The sequence below is a fragment of the Neoarius graeffei genome, chromosome 17 (genome assembly GCF_027579695.1).
Source record: "Neoarius graeffei isolate fNeoGra1 chromosome 17, fNeoGra1.pri, whole genome shotgun sequence".
NCBI classification, from domain to species: domain Eukaryota; kingdom Metazoa; phylum Chordata; class Actinopteri; order Siluriformes; family Ariidae; genus Neoarius; species Neoarius graeffei.
Window position 1 is genome coordinate 62043386 of NC_083585.1, and position 19852 is coordinate 62063237.

At 42.1% G+C, this 19852-nt stretch overlaps 1 protein-coding gene across 1 annotated transcript in view; it reads left to right on the forward strand.

The window, feature by feature from the left end:
• Window positions 1-19852, forward strand: part of LOC132901257 (uncharacterized) — a 91825-nt gene that overhangs the window by 37841 nt on the left and 34132 nt on the right. Inside the window, exon 8 of the mRNA XM_060943577.1 lies at window positions 2533-2691. Coding sequence (XP_060799560.1) covers window positions 2533-2691 — 159 coding nt within the window. The remainder of the gene's footprint in view (window positions 1-2532; window positions 2692-19852) is intronic.

Consider the following 19852-nt stretch of genomic DNA (forward strand, 5'->3'; position numbering starts at 1 on the left):
GCTATGTATTAAAGTTGTGCTGTTGCTAAGTTCCACGGTAAAAAAAAAAAAGAAAAGAAAGAAGGAAAAAAATATAAAAGAAGGAAAAATGTTTTTATATAAAATTGTTGTAAATGTCAAATCTCTGTCTAGCAGGCTATACAAAAGTCAGTTGATGTGAACAAAAATGTTTTGGGGTTTACAATGCCTGTCTGGATGCATTTAACTTTTTTTTCTAAACATAGCCCATTTTTTTTTTTACAGTGGGCTTGTTTCATGTTTACATATTAGTAGTTTGCGGTTTATAAAAGTTAACAGTGATTTGAACAAAAATACATGTTTAGGAGTACAAAGCTTATGCATTTAACATAATTTGAATGCAAATTTCAGTCACCTTTTTGTATGCATGTTTGCATATTATTAAACAAATTGCATATAAATTTTTATAAATCAAAACAAGTGTCATTATTGTTATTATTATTATTATTATTATTAGTAGTAGTAGTAGTAGTAGGCCTAGTAGTAGTAGTAGCAGTACTAGTAGTCATAGTAGGCCTAGTAGTGGTAACAACCTAGTCCGAGTAGATCATATTAACATGGTCATTATAAAAGTAGCTCGCGAATCAAAATATTGTGGGCACCCCTGATGTAAAGGATACAGTATAAATAGCACCGAGGACAACACAAAGAATAAAATACACTTATTGCCAATATGGTCCTCTTGATGACAGCAGGAAACAATAAAATATACCAGACAATAATAAATTGACAAAATTCTATCAACAATGATGAAAGTCATAAACAAAAATATGCTAACTGTAATTATCACAGAGTACAACTAGATTACAGAAATAGCACCAAAATTATTAAAAATTAGTTACACACACAAAACTGGGTTTGGAATTTACTCCATAAAATTTAAGAAACAGGTGAAACAGTTATCACGTGTTTGACGTCACTTACAATCCACGGCCGTATTCGATAAAATGGACCACAGCGCCAGCGACATTTCTTCACTGATTTCCTCGAGTATTTCGGACAATGACACGAATAACGATGAGGATGATGATAAACAAGCATTACCGTATCAATTAGTTACACACAAGTGAACAATATTTATAGAGTTGTTTTAGTCAGTCATTACTGAGGCTTTTCTGAGAACACTGAATCAAAGCAAGACACCCAACAAACATCGAGCTGCTTAGCTGCATCAGCAATTATTACGTTTACGCCCAAAGGAACTCAAAATAACATCACGCTTGATAAAAACTTAGGGAAGCCATAAAGTGTTTTCTTACCCTTTGAATTTCTCTTTTGCGGACTACTGACCGTTTTGTCTCGTTTGTAAGCTTCAAGTCTTACTCGCTATGCGGAGCTTCCGTGTCTTGCACCCAAATGATGTCAGAATTGCCGGAAACGATCGGGGGGAATTTTCTGATTAGTTAAAATATTTTCAATGGCGGTATCCATGAACTCATCCATTCTGCATAGAAACTGACTTTCGGAGATGGAGATCTTTGTTGTGTGAGCTCCTAATTTTCAATTATTCACATGAATCGTTAGTTTATGAGATAAACTATCTTCATAATTGCATTTTAAAAATGGATTTTCTTTTCTTTTAAACTACCACTGGCAAGATTGTTCAAGTTTATATGCCCTGCAGGAAATACACACTCACACACACTCAGTGCGTTTACATGCACATAGAGAAAATCGAATTTCTGCTGTTGCTCGACTGAAATCGAAGTTCTAAATGGCATGGAAACACCTTAGCTCGGCTGAAATTGAACCGAACTTGATTTCTCGTAATCGAGCTACACGACCTAGATTATACGATTTTTGCCGAGCTACTTAGTGCATGTAAACCCTATCGAGCTACGGAGTCGAGCTACTTACTTCAGCACTGCCCCTTCTGGAAGTGACGAGTGACGAGACCACAAGAGGGAAACACAACAGCCTCAGTCGAAAAAAAAAAAAACTAGCCTCGGTCGGCATGACACTTCAAATCAACTTCAACTTAGTGCCCATTTTATTAGGAACACTTCTGTTCGTACATACAAACTACAAACACTCTTTTTGTGAACACGGAACTGATAACTTTGTTTATACTCTTGAACAATGTTGCCAGATACTGCTGACGTTTTCCAGCCCAAAATATGTTTAAAACCCACCAAAATGCACTTAAAACCGCCCAATTAGGCGGGAAACCACCCAATCTGGCAACACTGCGAATAGCTCTTCTTCATGACGACAACCAGAAGTGTACCAACACGATGGGGCGTGTAGCGCCACCTGTGGCTCGGGTGCACAATGTACCTCACACAATTGCTCGATTTCTTTGTGTGCATGTAGGATTGGATTTCTCTGGCACCCCTGCTGGGACCCTTAGCTCGATTACCGACAGTAGCTCGATTTGGATGTGCATGTAAACGTACTGTCTGTTTCAAATCTCTTCACACCGAATAGCAATTTGCTAACATAGCCAGGCCACGCCTTACACATTACAAAAAAGCAGCTCTCTCTAAAGCCACGCCCACTCTCTCTGCCACACAGAACCAGGAAGTCCATTTCAGGAAAGAGGAGGGAAGAGATCTGAAGGGGTCGGGATCATGGCATGCGGCTGGATTGTGAATGGACAGAGGATGGCAGGAGGAAGTGACGGCTCAGGAAGTGAGCTGGGAGGAATGGATGAGGGCGGCGGGAAAGACGAAGGTTGGTGGGCTGCAACTTTTAAAAATAGTCGTAAATGAAGGAAGCGCAAGCAACGAGGGAAAAATGTGAGTGTTGAAGACACGGACAGTGATGAAAGCATGGGAGCTGCAGGGAAACAAGTTGAAGAGTATAAAGTGATAATTAAACTAACTCAAGAAGGAGCGGCATTCAGTGAGTGGAACCCGATTCAACTAACCAAAGCGATAAACAAACTGGTAGGTGATGTGAAGAGCCAAGATACTACGAAGTGGAGCACTTTTAGTTGTGTGCAGAGATAGTACTCAGCAAGGGAGGGCCATCAAACTGAACAAGAATTCCTCTTTATAATATTATCAATACAATCAGCATTTGTTACCGGATCAGAGATATTTTGAGCTAATCTTGGTCCAACATTAACAAAAAACATTATTAAAACTATTAGCAACTACATCCATGTTATAATTTTCGATATCTTTGTCATTAAAGTATTTAGGGTAATGTATTTGTCCAGAGCCATCTTTAATAATACTATTTAATATATTCCATCTTCATTTAATATTATTTTTGCTATTATCTATTAATTCGCCATAATGATCCTTCCTACATCTCCTTATGACACTCGCTAACTTGTTTTTATATTTTTTATCTTTATTTTCTGCCTCTTTGGTTCTTAATTTAATAAATTCTTTATATAGAGTATTTTTCTTCTCACAGGCATTTTGTAATCCCTTAGTAATCCAAGGTTGGTCATTATAGTTTTGTATTCTATTGCTTCAGTGGGCAATTCTTATCATATAATAATTTGAATATACTTAAAACGTTATCATATGCTCTATCAATGCTATTCTCTGTATAAACTGATTCCCAGTCTTGCAGTAATAAATCATTATTTAATGCAAACATGGCTTCCTCTGTCCTAACTCTTCTGTACTTACGTTTATGGTCTGTCACATTTCTCTTGCAATTGCAGTCATAAATTGTAAAAACTGGTAGATGATCACTGATATCATTGATTAATATTCCACTTATAATGTTATCTATGTCACTGGTAAATATATTCTCTATTAAAGTAGCACTATGTTCAGTAATTCTGGTGGGTCTGGTAATTTTTGGGTGGAGACTCATACTGTACATGGTATTAATAAATTCCTCAGTCATACTGTGCTTATTAGGGTTCAACAGATCAATATTAGTATCCCCACAAATGAAGATTACTTTTTTTATTATTATCTACTGTAAATGTCTTTTCTACCCAGTCCTTAAACGCCTCTATACTAGTTTCTGGTGCTCTATATATACAGCTAATTAATACATTTCTACTTTTTTCAATATTAACTTCAATTGTTAAAAATTCTAACAAATTATTAATCACCATTGTCATGCCATCTATTAACTTATAATTCAAATTACAGTCCACATACACCGCCACTCCTCGTCCACCTTTATTTTTCCTGTTTATAGAATTAAATTCATATCCAGCCAGTTCGAAATCCACTCCTTTCTCCAGGTCAATCCAGGTCTCCGATATGGCAATTATGTTGAATGGATGAGTAAACTGACTTCAGTATTTCTTGATGTGTTTGAAGTTAGTGTCCATGCTTCTGCTGTTGAAGTGTATTATTGATCATTTCCCCACAGCCTGAGTGGACTGATTGTACTGTTCCTCTGTGTAATGGTGGCAATTGTCATTAATGGTTGAGAGAAAGTTATTGTCTGGGTCGATGTCATTTTCTATATCCAATAGTTTATGGTCAGTGAATTCATGTGGTTTCAGTTCCAGGTTTTCATAATCAACAAGCATTTGCTTTAGCCGAGTAGTGTTCCGAGTAATGGATGAAAGAGTTATTTCGGTGCGTGTCATGGTTGAGGTTGGTGTAGTGTCATGTCGGTATTGATTACCTTGCAGTCCTGATAGCCATCACTGGTATTTGTTCAAGTCCTCGATATGACCAGAACTCTCGCCTCCTCCGGTGTACCGTTCAGCTTAATGAATACTTTGCAGTTGGTGATCCATGTAGATTTTTATTTTCTTTCTTCAGATGTCGTGCTTTTCTGGCGATGTCAGCATTGCGTTTTGTCAGGTGCTCGTTGATTGTAGACGTTTGTACCTTTTCAGTTTCCTTTCTTGTTTCAGCAATGCAGCTTTATGTTTCCGATTGATGAATCTCATGATGATGGCAGTGTTTTCCTTGTCTCTCCTGGGTAGAATGTGGCAGGCCTCAATGTTGCTGCAATTAGTGATGGGATGTTCGGGTCTTTTCAGAGAGCCGGCTCTTGTGGCACAGCTCCCAAAGAAGAGCCGTGTCTTTCGGCTCCCAAACGGCTCTTAATTTATCATCTGTAGCCTCATATTTTAGCCTAACTTGGCAAATATGAATGCTTTGTGTTAGGGGTTGACCGATAATCGGCCTGGCCGATATATCGGGCCGATATTCTGCATTCTTAGGGTTATCGGTATCGGCCATAATTTCCAACGATATGCCAATAACATGCCTTTTTGCAGCCATTTCGTTCCTAATGCGACTGTCACTGCACGTCCTTTCCTGCACTCGCCTCTCTGAGTTCAAGAACACGGTCCCGCCCACCACAACATCTGATTTGTTTGGCACAAGAGATATAGCCAATCGACACGTGTAGCTAAACACTGAACTGTTTCAAGGCGGCCGTACGGGCACTCGAGCAGAAGCGGCACAAGGGATACAGCCAATCAACACGCGTAGCTAAACACTGTGAACTGTTTCAAAGCGGCCGTATGGGCACTCGGGCAGAAGCAGATCCCACTTCAAGGTAAGGACACGCTGCTTTTGCCGCAATAAGTCACAAACGCACAAGTTGCAAAAGCACAACATCATTATATGTTTACATTCTTCATCTACTACTCGTTAAAATTGTCCATTTGCATCTGTGTAGCCAGGCAAACTTGGCTTACGGAAGGAAGCACTTGAATTAGCCTACAACCAACTAGTCTCGCTGAAACTACATGTAATGTTGTCCATAGTAAGCAGTCCCCAGCATAACGTAGGCTGCAGTCATTTTTAAATCCCCGTCTGGAAATGTTGTGAATGTGTCAGTAGTTCTACTCGAACAGTAGAATGACAGCCATACAGAGAGGTGGTCAAGGGAAGACGAAATAAAACGTAGTGTTTGTGTTCTGTAGGCTAGCGCAAGCCTACTGGCTATTTGTTATGGTGATGAGTAAACTTCATGACGTGACTCGTGCTCAAAAAGCGCATTGCACTTGTATGTGTTAGGTAACTTTAAAAAGCGCTATTTGAACATTTAAACAAGCCAGGTGTGATATGGTGCTAGTAGGCTATGTAATACTGTAGGGAGGGCATTAAAAGCATTAGAATGTAGATGGTTACTTGTTAAGTTGTTACATAATAGGGAGTGATAGCCTACTTTATGTTTGATTTTACTTTTTAAAAAATGCTGCAGGCAGCTCCCTACACTTGATTTGTTATTTAAAAACTACTTCAAGTTGGTAAGTCTTACTTAGTTCTTAGTGTAAAAGAATCCAGAGTGTATTTTCATTTATTTTCCACTGAAAATGGTGAGCTGTAATATAGTAGGGAGTGATTTATTTTTTTTATTGGTGAAGATTTTATTATTATTTTATTTCTCATTTTATTCTAACTGTTTGACTTTATTGTACAAATGCTGCTGGCATCTCCCTGCACAAAATTTCATGTTCAATTTTACAATTAAACATGCATTTCATGGATATGAAGGTCTGTGTCAGTGTGTGCTATGTTTAATTTCATGTGAATTATAATGTTTACATTTATCGGTTGCACATATCGGTTATCGGCATCCCAATTCCATAATAATCAGTATCGGTATCGGCCCTGAAAAAACATATCGGTCGATCCCTACTTTGTGTGTTGATAAACCCTTTTGCATTTAGTGTTTTTATGAGAGGCCTTATAATTGCCTAATTTTGTGTATTTGTTCTGTTACAAAAGCAGGCATTCTTACTTTTGTTTAATATTTTAATCAAAATTTTAATTTAAATTTAACACACAAACAAATGAACAAAACACTGCAAACAGATCCACAGAACCAAACTCAGTAACCCAACAGTATGTCCTCAGTGCAGGTTGGCATTCAAAAAACTCAAATGCCTCAGCTTGGATGGGCTGATGCGGTTTCTCCTCTCAGTTAGTATCTGCCCTGTTTTTGAGAAGACTCTCTCTGAAGGAACAGATGTTGCCACAATGCACAGTCTCCCCTCCATCACCTTCACTAGGTGTGGGAAGACTGAGGCCTTGGCCTGCCACCAGCTCAGTGGGTCTTCTGCTCGTTGGATGAGGGGCTCCTCAAGATAACATCGCATCTCCATTATAACATCAGCTGTAGTATTTCTCCTTGCAGCATCTCCTGTAGCTCTTTCATCAAAGAGCCTCCATGCAGCAGAAGTTTGTGGCTCCTCCTCCACTTGGCCCTCTAATGGTGGAGCTGGCTGGCTGCTGGGGGTGCATTTTGCTGCTGCGGCAGTTATTCTCTGAAGTGCCTCGTCAACAGCTCTGTCGTCACTGAATGCAAGCTTTTTAAACCTAGGATCCAGTAATGTGGTTTCTGAGAGGACAGTGTTGAACTCCATACGCAGAAATTTTCGGTCCATGGCTGAACAAAGAGCTGCAACCAATTCCTTTACTTTCTGCACGGTTAGTGTCAGTTGGTGTTGAGCTGTCACGGGCTGAAGACCTTTGCAAAGCAGGAGCATTTTGGAGGCTGTGACATAGCTGAAGGAGAGAAAACAGCAACTTTTAAAATTAGCCTTTTTAAAAATTATGCGGCATATTGCTTTTTTCAATTTAGTTTTGTCAATCATATGTGTTGTTTCTGCAATGTATAACAGTGACTGAATAGTAGTAGAGAAAAAACAATTGCCCAAGGTACCTGTCTGCAGTTATCTCCACAGTCACCTCCTCAAATGGTTGCAGGACGGTGCAGACCTCTTTCACCAGCTCCCATTCCTCTTGACTGAACGTATCAACAGGTGCATTGATGAGGGCCAGGGTGAAGATCAAGTCAAGTTCATTTGTATAGCGCTTTTAACAATAAACATTGTTGCAAAGCAGCTTTACAGAATTTGAATGACTTAAAATATGAGCTAATTTTATCCCTTATCTATCCCCAATGATGAAGCCTGTGGCGACTGTAACACCATATATTAAAAAAGAATAAATAAGAGAGTCGTATAGCTGAGTTAGAATACTTTGAGAAACATAGTGATGAAGCTCAGCAATAATTCCAAAGCCTCTGGAGATTTTCTTGCTCTACTGGTGGATGTTTCTCCTCCTGATGAGGTGAGAGTCGAAAACTACTCCAAGATACCTGATGTGGTTCTTCTGTTTAATCGGCTTATAATTAATTTTCAGGAAATGGTTCTGCTCAGTTTCTTTTAGAGGTCTGCGCGGGTCGGATTTTTCAGTCCCGCTCCTGCCCGCGCCCACATTGTGCAGTCCCGCTCCCGCCTGCGCCCACAAAGAATTGATTTTTCAGTCCTGCCCACACCCGCAAAGAATTATGATTTTCAGTCCCGCTCCCACCCGCGCCTGCCATATTTTGTCCCGCTCCTGCCCGCAAATCCTGCATGATGCAGACGTTCGCGTTATTTCTTAGGAAAGTTCTTGTCTTGACACAGCGTGATGGTGCCCCGCCCCCTACTTTGAGTGGATTTGAGTATAAATATCTACAGCTCACGTTCACATTTATTATTTACCTTGTTTCTGAATTCGGAATGTTGGAATGGCAGCATGTAGACCTAATAATAATAATAATAATAATAATAATAATAATAATAATAATAATAATAATTATTATTATTATTATTATTATTATTATTATTATTATTTAAGTAGGCTAATCATTTAAGTATGCGCTCTCCCGTGGTGCGTTTCCTATGAATAATTAGTGTGAAAGGAGAGATGGATCGCACTCTTGAACTTATTCTTTTAGTTACATTTCTTTTCAGTTGTTTTTAGCAGCAGAAGGAGACAAACATTTCGGCTGTTGCCTTTGTCAGTGTCTCTAATAATAATAATAATAATAATAAACAATAAAAAAAGACAGGTGAGCACGTAATTCCAAGTGGAAATTTGGTATATTTATTGTTCAGCCATACAAAACATTAGGCTAACCCAGTTTACATTTGTAAAGCATTTCTAACTAAAATGTCCGATTTCAGGACTCTTGACTTTTTAACGGTAAATGTACCTCTTTTTAAAGCAGCACTTACTTTTGAAGCACTGTGAGCTTCAGTAAAGGAGCTCTGCTCTTCTGCCATGATCGGAGATCTCAAACATGGAAGAGGAAAGGAATCGGAAACGTACGAGAGATATTTATCCTCTCCTGGATCAGAATCAGAATTCTGATGACCAGCTCATCTAAGGTGTCATTGAGGCATCATGTTAGTGTGCGTCACTGGAGGCTGGGTGTGAACGGCAAGTCATTAGAGTGATCAAAGGATTGCCCGTTAGGGTGATCAATGGAAAATTTAAGATGCCATTCCTCACTCAATCTGGCAATCTGACTCTCTCAGCAAATTTAGGCATCTTAAAATGTTTTTATTAATGCCAAATAAAATATCCAGCACAAATTATATATCTCATCTCATTATCTCTAGCTGCTTTATCCTGTTCTACAGGGTCGCAGGCAAGCTGGAGCCTATCCCAGCTGACTACGGGCGAAAGGCGGGGTACACCCTGGACAAGTCGCCAGGTCATCACAGGGCTGACACATAGGCCAAGTTTACATTAGACCGTATCTGTCTCGTTTTCTTCGTGGATGCACTGTCCGTTTACATTAAACCGCCTGGAAACGCCGGGAAACGGGAATCCACCAGCGTCCACGAATTCAATCTAGATCGTGTCTGGTCCGGTGCTGTGTAAACATTGAGATACGCGGATACGCTGTGCTGAGCTCTAGCTGGCGTCGTCATTGGACAACGTCACTGTGACATCCACCTTCCTGATTCGCTGGCGTTGGTCATGTGACGCGACTGCTGAAAAATGGCGCGGACCTCCGCCTTGTATCACCTTTCATTAAAGAGTATAAAAGTATGAAAATACTGCAAATACTGATGCAAGTACTGCCCATTGTGTAGTTATGATTGTCTTTAGGCTTGCCATTCTTCCACTTGCAAGTGGTAAGTGATATGCGCTGGGATCACACACACAGCGGCTCAGTCCCGAAAACACTGCTTGTGCACTTCACTCGCGCGCTCTGTGAGCTGCGCAGGGCCGGAGTGCGCACCCTCCAGAGGGCACTCGCTGTTCAGGGCGGAGTGATTTGGAGCGCAGGATGCCTGCGGAGCCGAGCGTATCCGTGTATTGGTGTTGCTGTGTGCACGCGAATCGTGTATTGGTGTTGCTGTGTGCACACTAATCGTTTTAAAAACGTTAATCTGATGATCCGCTGATACGGTCTAATGTAAACCCCACCATAGACACAGACAACCATTCACATTCACACCTACGGTCAATTTAGAGTCACCAGTTAACCTAACCTGCATGTCTTTGGACTGTGGGGGAAACCGGAGGAAACCCACGCAGACACGGGGAGAACATGCAAACTCCACACAGAAAGGCCCTCACCGGCCACGGGGCTCGAACCCGGACCTTCTTGCTGTGAGGTGACAGCGCTAACCACTACACCACCGTGCCGCCCCACAAATTATATATGATAGACATAAATTAATAATTTATAAATTTTATTTTAAACACATTTTTAGTTAGCAGGACTGCAGCTTATCACCGCCCGCGCCCGCATATGTGCACTCCTGCCTGCGCCCGCAATGAGCTTTCAAAATTTGTCCCGTGCCGCACTGCTTTGCGGCGGGTCCCGCGGGACTCCCGCGGGAGTGCAGGGCTCTAGTTTCTTTCCATAAATTAATGCATTTTCATTGAGCCTCATGAACTCTCTTCTCTAAACTTGCTTATTCAATGGGGAGAGTGAATTGAGTCAAGAGACAAAAAGTTGGGGAAATGATTAGTTTGGTCACTTATAAAATATTACCATTATATGTAGCATATTTAAGTGAATCAAAAAATATATTGTCAATAAATGTGGTTGAATAGTCAAGTCAAGTTCATTTGTATAGCACTTTTAACAATAAACATTGTCGCAAAAGCAGCTTTACAGAATTTGAACGACTTAAAACATGAGATAATTTTATCCCTAATCTATCCCCAATGAGCATGCCTGTGGCGACAGTGGCAAGGAAAAACTCCCTCAGACGACATGAGGAAGAAACCTCGAGAGGAACCAGACTGAAAAGGGAACCCATCCTCATTTGGGCAACAACAGACAACATGACTATAACATTAACAGTCCTAACATAAAGTCAGCTTTGTTGATGTGTTAGGACTGGGACTGTTTTGGCCTCTAGAGGCCGCTGTTATTTCCTGTTTTTTGTCTGTTTGTTTTGGCCTCTAGAGGTCGCCACTGTGTCCTGTGTTTTGGGTTGGTGTTGATTGCCTGTTTTCATTAGTGTCACCTGTTTCCAATTTATTTTGTGTATTTAGACCCCCTGAGTTCCGTCCTCTTGTCACGGATTCTTTGTGCTGTTATGTTTAAGCTCCAGTTACCTCTGTTCCGATTTCCTCGTCCATGTCCTTGTGTTCTTTGTATTTTTGCTTTCTTTTGGACTTTGTGGATTTTGTTTTTTGACTTTGTGAATCTTCTGAGCGTTTGGTATTTTTGCCTTTTCTAGTTTTTTTTGGCTTTTGTATTGACTTTGAACTTTTGGATTTTTTATTTTTTCCCTTAAGATCTTCTGAGTGTTTTGGATTATACTTTTTGGATTTTTTTGTAAATATTGTAAATAAACCTTTTGATACCTTTTTCTACTTCCGCCTCACGCCTCTGCATTTGAGTCATCCCCCTGGTGGCCTAGTGGGGGTTTGCTGGATTATCACACCAGCGAACCAGGTTTGAATCCCAGCAAAACCCTAACATGATGCTATAAACCCCCCACCGATGGAAACCCGAGCGCAAAACCTTTTCACAACAACGGCAGTCCCAAAGTCAGCAAGTCAACTGCAGTCGCCAGCCACAAAAGCACCACTGCGAGAGTCCAGAGCGTCCTCCAGGCGCGACCCCCAACTGTCCACATGGGGCCGCCCTCCACAGGAGCGATGTGATGAGACTCCAACCAGACACAGGGCACCAGGATGGATCAGGCAGGTCCAAGGAGTAGAAGAGGTCAGCATCTCGATCCCAGGACCGACATGTAACTCAGAGGGACAGATTTTTTTTTTGGGGGGGGAGGAAAAAAAACCCCTGGCATCTGGAGATGATGGCATCTTTTGTTTCAAGAATGCGTTTCAACATATAAAATGTTGAGTTCCACCTGGTAGCACACTCTTGTTTGGGCCTCAGTTCGGGCAACTCCATCTGGCGCTGTGTGGACTTCAGCCTCTCTGCAGCTACTGTGCTTCTGTGGAAAAACTCCACAATAGCCTTTACCTTGTCCACGGTTGTTTTCACCACCTTCAGGGAATCTCTTATCAGGTTTAATGTATGCGCCAGACATGGGTGGTGGGTCCACTTCAGATTTTTTATGGCTTTGGTGATGTTTGCAGCGTTATCACTCACACAGCACACCACTTTGTCCTGTACTTGCCACTCATTTACCACTCCTTAATAGCTCCTCTACCAAGTTTTCTGCAGTGTCTGTCAGTGAACTCAAAGCAGTCCAGCAGGCAAGATGTCATCTTGTAATTTTCAATAAAGTGGCAAGTGACGGACATGAAAGAGCAGGTGGTTCTAGAGGTCCAGCAGTCAGTTGTCAGGCAAACTGATGGAGCTTTTTTCACCCTGTCTTGCCATAATGAACGTTTTGTGTCCTATAGTTTTGGGATCATTGTTAGGGACAGTGTTTTTCTACTGGGTAGAGTGTACGTGGGATTTAAGGCTTTGACAAAACTTTTAAAACCTTTGTCCTCCACAATGGAAAAGGGCTGGAAATCAGTGGCAATCAACTCATCAATACTGTGCTGTTTGGCTGGGGTCATCTGCTTTGGTATAAACTGACTTATTTTGCTTTGAGTTGCAGTAGGAGGGGTTATTATACTTGCACTACTAGTAGCTGCTGCAGCAGTTGTTGGTTTGGGACCAGACACACCAGGGTCAGTAGACGTTGAGCCAGCTTGCCCTCTCTCCTCCAACTGCACTGTGGGATGGACAGTTCTGATGCGTCTGTGCAGGTTTGTGGTGGAACCTGCTCTTACTGTTATTTTCATTTTACAGTGAAGGCACTCTGCTCTGCTATTCCCAATATCTTTAAACTACAGTCAGATGCTGCTTCGTTTATGGGTGTCGGTCATATTTACGTGTTTTTGAGACGCGCTCGCACTGTCCTCCTCACCGCTGTCTACTGTCTCACTCACTGATGGGGACGGACAGACACTCCACCTGACTGTCACATCTGTCCCCCCCTCTGTTTTCACATAATGGTATGATCCTATATCCTCACATGTGATTGGCCACAAGGCCACCATGCTGCCAATCAAAACAAAGTTCTGCCATGAGCAGAGCTGAGCCACTGAGAGTGAGAGCTGAGCAGCAAAAGGGGGGGAAAAAAGTGGGGAGCCGGCTCTCACTCGATGGGAGTCGGCTCTTCTGATTCACTACAAAGCTTTTGCGCATGACACATCACTAGCTGCAATCAATATCCATTCCCTTTGAGTGTAGGAATGCCAACACTTGTTACTCCATGGAGTTGCTGCCCAGTTCATCAGATTCTCCCTCCCTTGTCACTGCTTTTGCATATGACCTGGGTTTAATCTGAATCCCAGTGACGATGATGTCCTTCATCCTGGTGTCCTGTTCCAGTTCAGCAACTCTGCTTTCCAGGTGGGCGAAACGCCGCCGGTCCTTCTCGGCGTTCTGCAGCCTGAGCGACTTCACTTCTGTCACCAGGTCCATGATGGCTTTCTGTTGTTTAATCACAGAAACTTCCTCCGCCAGAAAGTCAAGTGACTTTTTTTTAATGTCCTCACCTTCCTCAGCTGTAAAGTTATTTTTTTGGAAGCATAATTCACCAATAAAGCCATCCAATTCGTTGAAATGTTTGGAGAGTCGTTTCCTCGCTTCGCTGCCTTTCTGAAGTTTCCCGCCAGAGGAGTTTTACTTGGCAACAGAATGTATCTGAATTCTGATTGGTTGTTATATTATTGCCCTTTTGTCCTCTTCTGGAGAGGAGAGGAGGGGGGAGTGAGTGAGTGACAGGGTTCTACAGAGAGAAGTTTTTCGCCACTGCTTTCAAATGAACCCCCTCGAAAACCAATCAGTTCAGCGGATGTGTCGACTCGGTATGTGACGTTTTCAAAAGAGACGCGGAGTAACCAAAAACTTCTGATCAAGAAGGCGGAGGCTGTTATGTTTATTACATGAAAATGTTTTGATTGTTCGTGGCCCAGACACCTTTTAATGTCCACATCACCATCAGGTTGTTGTTTTATAAAAGTTTATTTACATGAACTCGGTCAGGGCTCTGCAGGTCTTAACTGAAGCACTTCAAATTCAGGGTTAGCGGGCTGCTAAAGTTTGCAGGTGCTTCACAAGCAAGACTCGGTGCAATATTAGCCAACATTAGCACAATTTTAAATGATGTAATAATGTCTTTGTGACCTTAAAGAACACCGGTTGTTGTCAGTATCAAGTCAGATTATTATTTATATGCCACAAAAACTTAGAAAAAGTCATAATTGTATGTTGTCGTTTTTACACACTGAATACAAACTGTTATGTGATTCATTTTACAAGCTAATCTAACATTACATTCCTCAAGGATAGTTTGCTAGCTAGCAGCCGGTCGCTGCACTGCAACCGCACTTGCTAATTGACACGGTAGCAACACCTGCTTGCTGTTTTCGTGACCACGCCCCCAGAGCAGATATTCATGAGCAAATTTGTGTGGTGTTTCTCCCAGTGGAAACCTACAGTAACCATTTGTGTACCGCGCACAGAGCAGGATTTTTTTTTTTCTTCAATCAGAAATATTTGTAGGGACATGCCCATACCCAATTCTACACCTGTGGTCTGTACAATGGAGCAACGTGTTATTGTCTTTTCCCCATTCAGTGGATCCCCTGGCTGGATAACTGCTGCATGCTGGGAGGCTCCGCCTCTGACGGGGAGCCGCATGAGACGACAGAAAACAGCGCAGTGTTTTATTCAGTCAATGGGTCAAGCTAATACTCTGGTGACTTCCCTGTGTAGATGTACAGCGCGTAAATGCCAAAATCGCAGTAAAATAAATTCGAGTTCATTTTCATTTACCGTACGATAAGTCGGTATATCGAATATCGCGACAGGCCTACTCTCACCTAGTGAGGGGAAAAGGTATTGCTTGGTGATTGTTGATATATTCTCCAAGTGGATAGAAGTTTTCCCTACAGCAAAAAAGGACTCGGACGCGGTGGCCAAGGCCTATGGGATATAATTCCCCGATGGGGCATTCCAAGGAAAATTTCCAGTGATAACGGTGCGTTATTTATAAGCCAGGCGTTAAAACAATGGGGTAATTATCTGGGAATAGACTTAAGACAACATTGTGCATACCACCCTGCTAATGGAGGAACGGTAGAATGGGACATTGAAGAATAAACTGAGCAAATGCTGTGCTGAAATAAGACTAGGGTGGACAAAGGTCCTACCCATAGTATTAATGCAGATGAGAATGAGAGAAAGACCAAAGCATGGTTTGAGCCCCTTTGAGATATTGTTTGGAAGACCCCCAAACACAGGGATAGGTCCCATTACACCAGGATGCCCTGACTTTTCCTTATGTGATGTTGAATTACTGTGCAACCCTCTCTTCTGCTCTGAATGATATTCACAAACGGGTGAGATCAGCCTTACCAGTCCCGGTGCTGGGACCATTGCATGACCTGAAACCTGGTGATGGAGTGGTGATAAAGGACTTCAGAGGGACGAAGTGGAACAAGCCCAGGTGGATGGGACCATCTCAAGTGCTGCTCACCACACAGTCAGCTGTAAAAGTGGACAACAGAGCCACGTGGGTACACACCAGCCACTGCAGAAAAGTACCTGAACCAACAGACAAGCAGCACAAGGAGGCCCTGGTACAGGAAGGAGATTAAGGCCCTGTCCACTCGGAAACGGATTCAGGTGACTCCGATACAATTGCTTATCGTTTAGGCCTGGCATCCCCACGGCACCGGCATTTTGGGTGCCCAAAATGCAATCTTTTTGAGAACGGGTTCCAGAGTGGAAAGATCTGGCAACGTTGCTGTTGTGAAGTCGTCTGGATGAGTAGAACGGATTTGTTTACGATGACCTCACAACCACATGACTGTGAGTGCTTCACGCCGGGTAGAAGTGTAACGAACTCGATGCGAGTTGTCAACAAATCCTATAACTTGGTTCATGAAACGCACTTACAAAATATTTTCACTGTGAATATTTGTGTAATGGTGCAAAGTGAGAGAGAGAGAGAATAGCCCTTAGGGCAGAGTCAATCCCGCCAGCAAAAATAGGGAAAAAAAGGAGCGATCTCACCTCTTCAGATGTTGGTTTATGTCCTACAATACATTCCTCAAAAAGGGCATAGAAGAGCAAATTAATCCATCAACGTGTAGCATTCAATTTATGCCGGACCATTAAAGACGCCGCCTTCCGCGTAGAATCATACGTCATCCTCGCCGCCATATTGGATAGGTCAAAGCGGAGAATAAAGATTAGCTGCGTTTAACTGTACCAACAGGTTTACCGTCCAAGCAAGATCACATGGGATTACCTTTCACAGGTGAGACTGGAAAAATACTTTTCATTGTATTTGGTCATTATAATGTAATTTTACGAACAGATTTTCCTGACTTTGTGGCTAATATGAAGTCTCGCACATAATAGTTTATGTGCATGCGTCCTTACTTCTTCTATTGTTCTGGTGTCTCCGAAGGGACCGTCTTACAGCGCCCCTAGAGGTGTGGCATGTGTATTGCATCGTTTTCAGCAAGCGTTGCGTTGCCATATGGACCTGATATTTTACTGATCGTTGCCCATTTGGACGCGATATATTTTTAAATAACATCTCGTTGCCGTGTGGATGTAGCCTAAGACAGCATTCAAGAAGCCCTCAGGGGGCCTCGTCGCACCGTGAGTGGACACTCTGCTATCAAGAGCCCCTTAGGGGGACCAACAACACATTGACACACACAGCCACATGACAGACTGTGCATTCCAACGCATTCTTCATTCTGTACCCAATTGTGAGCCTCATACATGATATAAGTAGTATTTGCTAGTTTGTCCAGTGATGGAGATTAATGCACGTATTACAGGAGCAGTGACTGACACCACAGGTACTCCAGGGGGCAGACTTCTCAGCTGGAAAAATAAGATAAAGAGATCAAACTGTTAACTGGGTTCATGACCTATTAACTGATCATTCAAATCACATGGTGATAGCTGAAGGAATCCATTCTGACTACACATACTCTACCGTATGATACCTAGCTGACTTAGGGGACAGGACTAAGTGTCTTAGGTGTAGAGACTTCTATAGAAAACACCCAATACCACGTAGTTCATTAACTGACTACTGCCACAGACTGGACAGTAACCAGTAGGTGAACCCTGTATGACAGTATTATAGATTTAATGTTCTCATTTACATGATAAAAGGGGGAATTGTAGAGTAAATTTTAGTGTCATACTGTCTTGTAATTTTCCTTTTCACTGAGCGTTTCCTCTTCAGGGACTAACGACTCAGAACATTCAGCATGTTAACATGTTAATCTTATCATGCTCGTTACGTGCGTAGCAGATGTGCGTACAAACCAGCGATTAGAGAAGATCCAATCAGTTTTAGAGCTGATCACGCTCCGGCATGTAATTGCAATAGATGTAATGCAATAGATGTCTCCTTTTTATCTAGTAAAGAGTATATATAGATTTGAGAACAAAGGGACGGTATGAGTGGTGTGCTGAACCCTTATCACCATGTGTCTGTTTCTGCAATAAACCTTCTTTAACTTGCAAAAGGACGAGACTGGTGTTGGTGTTTGTCATTTTTCAATGACGTGTTGGAAAGATCTTCAGGAGCAGCATCAGGGCCATTTCTGACTTTAATTTTAGTATAATGTATTAAATGGATGTGAACAAGAAGTCAGGAAATGAGATGAGAGGAGAAATTTTTATTTTTTAATTTTGATCAAAAACACTTCCACTGTTGAGGTATTTATAGATTTATTTTTAGAATGTACTTTCACACTTTTCCCCTTCTGCTTTTTCATCTCATCTCATTATCTCTAGCCGCTTTATCCTGTTCTACAGGGTCGCAGGCAAGCTGGAGCCTATCCCAGCTGACTACGGGCGAAAGGCGGGGTACACCCTGGACTAGGGTGACCACCTGCTCATAAGCCCAAGGGGGGACAAGGGGTATGTTTTTGAGGGACAATGTGGGACGCCGCCCCCACTGCGCCACGCCAGCCGCTGGAAGACTCACACATGGTGGTTTACCCATTTCTAGCACATGCTACCTTACATGGTATATCAATAATACCCTATTCTGCTGTTATTGGTGATGAATGGTCATGAACAGGCCACCAAATGTTTGTTTATTTAAAAAAAAAAATTCATAATATTTTGACCATTCAATGACTTGACAGACACACTTCCACTTATGATTTACTGAAGCTACTCAATTTTATTTATTTTCCATTACAATTTATTCACTTTAAATCAATCATAATATAATATTGAGTCTGAGGCTTTGCAGTGCATCAGAACAGCAGGAATAGTGACAAATCTCCATTTAGTTTTCAGTGGATTAACAGGAATTGTAGTGGCTCAGCACCACAGAAACAGTAGAAAAAAAAGTCTCTTAACTCACAACCACAGCTTTGTGCCACAATCTCCTGCCTGATATGATATTGCGTGTTGGACAGTGTGATACACACTCGTCACCTCTGCCGCAGTCACTTTGTCAGCTAGAGAGTCGTTTTTAGGTCGGAGGAAAGCATCCATAGATTTAGACGTTTCTTTCTGTTCCACACGTTTCTTGTGAGTCTCCGCGAGCCTGTGTCATTTCACATCGTATTCCCCGCCATGTCCGATTGAGAAAGATGTTTTGCAAAGGTCACAAAAAGCCCTCTCGGTATCCCCCTCAACCCCTTTCAGCCACAAATATTCATTTTCCCACTCTTTCCTGTACATACACCTCTTTTTAACTGGAGGTGGCGGTGCCTCACCTGCCATCCCCCCTGTACCTTTCTCCATTTTTTAATATGAAAGCAATGCATGCGTTGCACCTGCGTCCCTCGTCACTGTCTGTGCACGTGAGTGCGGTGTCATGGCAACAACAAAAAGTTGACAACAACCAGTCAGTTGTGAGGGGTGTGTGTGTGGTTTTGTTCTACAGTCTATAGTGGCGACGGTGGTGTGCTGAAATGTCAAGTACTCGTAATATTCGTTTGGCTGCCTGGGTGGCCCGGGGAGAGCGACAGCCCCCTCAGCAAGCATCGATTATGTGGGACACGTTCTGAATTTGCGGGACGCATAAATTCGGCTTCAAATGCTGTACGCGCACGCGCTATGCGGGACAGGTGGTCACCCTACCCTGGACAAGTCGCCAGGTCATCACAGGGCTGACACATAGACACAGACAACCATTCACATTCACACCTACGGTCAATTTAGAGTCACCGGTTAACCTAACCTGCATGTCTTTGGACTGTGGGGGAAACCGGAGCACCCGGAGGAAACGCACGTGGTTTCATCTTATCCTTGGGCATTTTTTGATCATTTTATTTTTACTGCTTGACCATTTTGTAGTTTATTAGATTATTATGGTTTCAGAATGGGATCAGAAATGTAAACATAATGTAAGTAAACTATGTGCAAACATTACAACAAATTCAATATGAAAGATGTTTTTAAATTACAGTTACAGATAATGGATGTATGGTCAGATCAATTAATCACTTCAGAATCCTGTTCATGAGAGAGAGAGAGAGATGTGTTCATAGTTTAAATGAACAATCACTGGTAAGATTGTTCAAGTCTATACGCCCTGTAGGAAATACACTCTCTCTCACACACACACACACACACACACACACTTTCAAATCTCTTCACACTGAATAGCAATTTGCTAACATAGCCAGGCCCCTACTGACACATTACAAAAAAGGGGCTCTCTCTTTAA